This window comes from Polyergus mexicanus, unplaced genomic scaffold (genome assembly GCF_030449975.1).
Source record: "Polyergus mexicanus isolate NDT 795.1 unplaced genomic scaffold, iyPolMexi1.0 SCAF_18, whole genome shotgun sequence".
Lineage (NCBI taxonomy): Eukaryota > Metazoa > Arthropoda > Insecta > Hymenoptera > Formicidae > Polyergus > Polyergus mexicanus.
The window spans coordinates 2,984,117-2,990,291 of NW_027223338.1; the positions used below are offsets into that span (position 1 = coordinate 2,984,117).

The 6,175-nt window shown below is 44.9% G+C and overlaps 1 protein-coding gene across 1 annotated transcript; it reads left to right on the forward strand.

Annotated features, from left to right (window-relative positions):
• The first annotated feature begins 554 nt into the window (after window positions 1–554).
• On the forward strand, window positions 555–5,801 carry LOC138941322 (uncharacterized). Its single transcript, XM_070310885.1, has 2 exons — window positions 555–849; window positions 1,330–5,801. Exons 1-2 carry the CDS (start codon window positions 555–557, stop codon window positions 5,799–5,801), a joined length of 4,767 nt encoding a protein of 1,588 aa, XP_070166986.1.
• Window positions 5,802–6,175: the final 374 nt, after the last annotated feature.

The window sequence follows — 6,175 nt, forward strand, 5'->3', positions numbered from 1 at the left end:
AGACGGTGCGCGATATCAAAACATCTATCCGCATTCCGCTGCCGTAAATAATAACGCGAGTGCGTTGAAAGGACTTCCGGGAAAATAAAGTGCGCGAAGTCAACTTTGCATCCCTTTGCATTATTAAAGTTGTGCTATTAAGCACAACGTATCATTATTATTTGCGCCCTGCGTAATCCGCAGTGCCGCGCAAATCTCGCGCTTCTTAGCGCTTTGCACAGCTTAAGTGCAATCTTTGTGCTCTTTAGCACTCCGCACCTCAAAGTGCGTCCTGCGTAATCCGCAGTGCCGCGCAAATCACGCGCTTCTTAGCGCTTTGCACAGCTTAAGTGCAATCTTTGTGCTCTTTAGCACTCCGCACCTCAGAGTGCGTCCTGCGTAATCCGCAGTTACACATAGTTGTCGCACGCTTTAGCGCGCGGCACTGTTAAGTGAAAATTATAGTGCGTCTTCGCACATCCGCGTGCGACGGACCAGTCGTCACGCTTCAGCATCTCTACAACCACCAGGTGGTAAATTGTTGCTGAAAGGCTTCATCTTATATGACTACCATCATGACGGACTCGCTGCAGGGCCTCCTCATCGAGCAATCTATTACAATAAGCTCGATGAAGCGAGTGTTCCCCAACTTTAAGAAAATGGGCAAGGCCAACGTCACGCAATACAAGGCGAAGAGTCGACTGGACGCCTTGGAGACATTATGGGAAAGGTGTCAACGTCTCAACGTCCAGCTTCAGCAAATAGCAACGGCCGACGAACAGCGTACAGTCCCATACTTCACCGAGGAGGAATTCTTTACGGCCGAGGACGTCTACCACGAAGCGGCGGACTACCTCGCAGACGTGATAGGTAAATTCTCCCGGTGCGACCCAAATGCGGCATCAACGGTAAGCGACATTTCTTCTCGCGAATTGTCTGGTACGGTTTCATTGCAATTACCACGAATCCCGTTGCCGAAATTTTCCGGTAATTTCGCGGAATGGGAAAACTTCCGCGGAATATTCGAATCGCTCGTCGCCTCGAAAGAATCGCTGTCGAATACGCAGAAATTACATTATTTAAAAGCCAGTGTCACGGGCGAAGCCGCTGTATTAATTAATCATGTTAAGATTGCAGACGCAAATTACGATGGTGCGTGGAAATTACTTATCGAAGAGTACGATAATCAAAACGCGATTATTCATGCGCATATTCATGCTTTCGCTGATTTGCCTATTATGAAAACGGAATCCGCTGTCGAACTCAAAGGTTTACGCGATACCGTTGCCGCGTCATTAGCCGCGTTAACAAATTTAGGCAGACCTGTTGAAAAATGGGATGACTTATTAGTCTATATTGTTTCGCAAAAATTTAGTCCACGCACACGTAATGAGTGGAATCTGCAACGCGGTAAATCAACCGCATCTCCGACGTACGAAGAGATTCGAGATTTTATGACGTTGCGAATTCGAGGACTAACCGATCATTCTAAGTTAAATGCCGATACTTCGTCTCATAAAAATAAAGGCTCTAATCGGGCCTCGGTGAATAACGTAGCCACCGAAAAATGTTTGAATTGTTCCGGCAATCATAATTTGATGTTATGCGACGAGTTTAAGCGTAAATCCGTCGAACAGAGAACTCAGTTTCTCAAATCACACAAATGTTGCTTTAATTGTTTAAAAGTCGGCCATTTCCCGACCTCTTGCAAGAGTAAAAAACGCTGTAATTTGTGCCGACGAGCACATCATACGCTCTTGCATCGTGCATCAAATATACCAGTACAGAAGATTAGTGAAAATTCTGTTTTGGAAAACAAAACTCTTAACGCTCAACCGAGCGGCTCGGCCACCCCTGAGATAAAGAACGAGACCGCCGTCGCTTCCGTTCAAACGCTTCATTCGCCGCTGAAAAATCCGCCGAACGTGTTACTAGCCACCGCATGGGTAATACTGCGTACCATCGAAGGACGTAAATTTAAAGTTCGTGCGTTGTTAGATCAAGGCTCGGCTGTTAGCTTTATTTCGGAATCGTTGTGTCAAACTATGCGCACGAAACGTTCCCGCGCGAGCCTCCACGTACAGTGTTTCGGTGAACGATACAGTGGCGTAGCGAAATCTCAGGTGTCTCTTACTCTCGAGTCTTGTAATGGGCGAGGTTCCTCCACCTTCTCTTTGACTGCTTTCGTATATCAAAAAATCACGTCATACGCAGGCTCAAAGACTAAAACCGTAAATTATTGGCCGCATTTACGGAAATTATCTCTCGCGGATCCGGATCCGTTTAGCAATCATCCGATCCATCTGCTCATCGGATCAGATTTATATGGATCGTTATTAAAGCAAAAGATAAAACATGGTCCGACCGGAACTCCGACGGCCCAGCTTACTGCTTTAGGATGGATATTATCCGGTCCTACCGGCACTTCTAATTCAATTACCGGCTCCGCGACTTCATTAAATTGCGTAACAATTCCTTCGCTCGATTCTCTCCTTCAAAAATTTTGGGAGATCGAGGAAATTTCTTCCGAACTTCAGCTGTCGGAAGAAGATAAAAAATGCGAACAACATTTTATCGAAACACATCAGCGTGCCGAAGACGGCCGCTATATAATACGGTTACCATTTAAAACCAACCCTCCGCTCGATATAGGAGCTTCGCGCGAAACTGCCGCGCTTCTTTATTCGAAATTAGAACAACGCCTACGAAAAAATCCGGATCTCGCGAAACCCTATCATTCTTTCTTAAATGAATATAAATCTATGGGTCATATGGAACCTGTCTCCGACGAAAATCCGACGCTTAACCAAGCGGTGTATATACCGCATCATCCGGTACTACGCGAGTCTAGCAGCACGACGAAACTTCGCGTAGTATTTAACGCGTCGTGCAAAACGAGCAATGGTTCTACATTAAATAATCATTTAATGACCGGGCCTAAATTACAACGCGATTTGTCCTCAATTATCCTTCGTTGGCGTCAATTTCGTTATGTGTACACCGCCGATATCGAAAAGATGTTTCGACAGATCCGCGTTCATCGAGACGATGTCGATTTTTTGCGGATTTTTTGGCGATCTAATATTAATTCTCCGATACAATCTTATCGATTGCTTACAGTTACATACGGTACTACTCCAGCTCCGTATTTAGCCATGCGCGTTATCAATCAATTAGCTATCGACGAAGGTCATTCCTTTCCAAAAGCACAAAAAATAGTACAAGATTCTATTTACGTCGACGACGTTCTATTTGGCGCCGATGAAGTTCCGTCGCTAAAGGAAAGTCGCGATCAGCTTACGAAATTGATGGCGCGAGGCGGTTTTCATTTACGCAAATGGGCTGCCAATTCTATAGAATTATTAACAGACATTCCTCCGGGAGAGCATGAACTCGCTATCGCTCGTACATTCGATAAGGATGATACGCTTAAGGTGCTCGGACTTGAGTGGATACCACGAGAAGATTCGTTTCGTTTTCAAATCGAGTCACCTTCGGTCAATATGAATACGAAACGTCTGATACTATCATTTATCGCGAAATTCTTCGATCCACTGGGATGGGTTTCTCCGGTAATAATCACCGCGAAAATTATGATTCAAGAACTGTGGCTAAGAAAACTCGATTGGGATTCTCCTATCACGGCGGACTTGTTAGAGCCCTGGAAAAAATATTGTGCGGAATTCATAAATTTAAAAGAAATTCGCATTCCGCGATGGACTGGAATGCATCCGGAAAATTTGGCTATCGAGTTGCACGGATTCGCCGACGCGTCTAATCGAGCGTACGCCGCTGTCATTTATTTAAGAATTCTCCGATCGCTCAGCGAGTTTTCAGTAGTCTTAATAACCGCAAAATCAAAGGTAGCTCCGATTAAAACGATTAGCGTGCCGCGTCTAGAATTAAATGCCATAGTCTTATTAACTCGATTGCTAGAATTCGCGCAAAAATCGTTAAATTTGCAGCACATTCCGACGTACGGATGGACAGATTCTTCGGTCGCGCTCGCATGGTTACGAGGCCATCCATCAAGATGGACTACTTATGTGGCGAATCGCGTATCGGAAGTACAAACTCGGCTGCCGTCGATTAAATGGAATCACGTCCCATCTAAGGAAAATCCAGCGGATTGCGCGTCGCGAGGTTTGTCACCCGCTGAACTCCGCGATTTCGAACTTTGGTGGGCCGGCCCTGCCTGGTTGAGTTCCCCTTCTACCGCGTGGCCGATCCATGATAAATTAAAAGATCAACTTGAGGCCGATCGTCAGATAATCGAAACCGAAACGCGAAATACGATCGTTTGTCATGCTCAACATATTCTGGAGTGGCAATTACCGAACGAAGTCTCTACATGGAAGAAGTTAATTCGAGTCACGGCACGCGTGCAACGTTTTATTAATAATCTAAAATGTCGCGCGACCAATGCGAGCGTGAATACGACGTGCTTGTCCGCTGCCGAGCTCAAAGAAGCTTCCTTGTTTTGGCTCCGTTACGTGCAACAACGTCATTTTCCATCCGAAATTCAAGCGTTAAACGATAAAGGTTTACTGCCAAGATCCAGTTCTTTGTTATCGCTTTATCCCTTTCTCGGGAAAGATAAATTAATTCGCCTTGGCGGGCGGATTGACAATTCGTCACTCAGTTATGATGAACGGCACCCTATAATTTTACCGAAACATCGAATTTCGGATTTATTAATCGCTCAAGCTCATAAAGCCTCTCTTCATGGAGGCACTCAATTAATGTTAAGAATTTTACGCCAAAATTATTGGATAATTTCAGCGCGCACCAGTGTAAAATCTCTTATACGTAGTTGTGTAAAGTGCGTACGCGAACGCGCACGTACCTCGCAACAGCTGATGGGGAATCTCCCCCAGCCCCGCGTCACGCCTTCGGCTCCGTTCTCGCACACAGGCGTCGATTACGCCGGGCCGATGAATATAATTCCGTCAGTCGGCCGCGGTCAACGATCCAAAAAATATTATGTTGCCGTTTTTATTTGTCTCTCGACAAAGGCCGTCCATTTAGAATACGTAGATGATTACGCTACTAACGGTTTTCTCTCCGCCTTTCGGAGATTTGCAAGCCGTCGCGGTCTTCCATCCGACATGTACAGTGATAACGGCACTAATTTTCAAGGCGCGGACCGCGAATTAAACACTACCTTTCAGCGACTTGTCGCTGACCCTCAAATACAAGACGCTATCGCTAATGATAACGTAAAATGGCATTTTATACCTCCCTCTGCTCCGCATTTCGGCGGACTTTGGGAAGCCGGTGTCAAAGGATTAAAGTTCCATTTGAAACGAGCGATTGGTTCCCGAACATTATCGCAGATCGAGTTCGCTACGCTGCTGTGTCAAATCGAGGCTTGCCTAAATTCCCGCCCGATTTCCGCGTTACATGATGATCCGAATGACTTTTCCGCGTTAACTCCGGGTCATTTTTTAGTCGGTCGCCCGTTAGTAAGTCCGCCTGAAGAATCTGTTTTAGATATCGATTCGAATCGGCTGTCTCGATGGCAGCAAGTGCGTGCGATTTTAGAACAGATCTGGCGTTCTTGGTCTTCTGATTATTTGCATACATTGCAACAAAGGCGTAAATGGCAAGAAAACAAACCGGAGCTCAAAATTAACGAGCTGGTATTGTTGAAAAATAATTTGGCACCTCCTTCGAAATGGGAACTTGCCCGAATATTAGACGTACATCCGGGATCGGATGGGCATGTCCGAGTAGTTACATTGCGTACTGCCAAAACCACTCTAAAGCGACCAATAACGCAGATCTGTCAGCTACCGATATCAAGTGACACTGGCTCTTAAATTAACTTGCGTTTTCTTTATGCGTTAATAATTAAATTTGACTTTAATTATCGTCACGCTCTGTATATGTACATATATCTACTCTAAGAACGCTTATGTAAATAACCCTATGCTAAGATTTACTGATTAAGTTGATTCATGTATTTCGATGATCTTTATCTGTACTCTTTCCTATTATTGTATGTTGAAAAATTTGCTGTAGAGCTCTTCGGACCGTCTGATCGAGAATTATCATTAAGATGTCGTGTATCGATTATAGTGGTAGGATTTAACCAGTTATTTCGTAACCTACCCGGTATACGAGGCGAGCGGGATGTTCAAGAAAGTAAGCGTTTTATAAACTATATTATTAATTTCGTTTCTCGAACGTTCTA

Bases quoted from the DNA above. Each gene is read 5' to 3' on its own strand.
- LOC138941322 (XM_070310885.1), top strand. From the start codon at position 555: ATGACGGACTCGCTGCAGGGCCTCCTCATCGAGCAATCTATTACAATA. The intron at 850-1,329 runs GTAAATTCTCCC...ATGACTTATTAG, and splicing joins CTACCTCGCAGACGTGATAG to TCTATATTGTTTCGCAAAAA.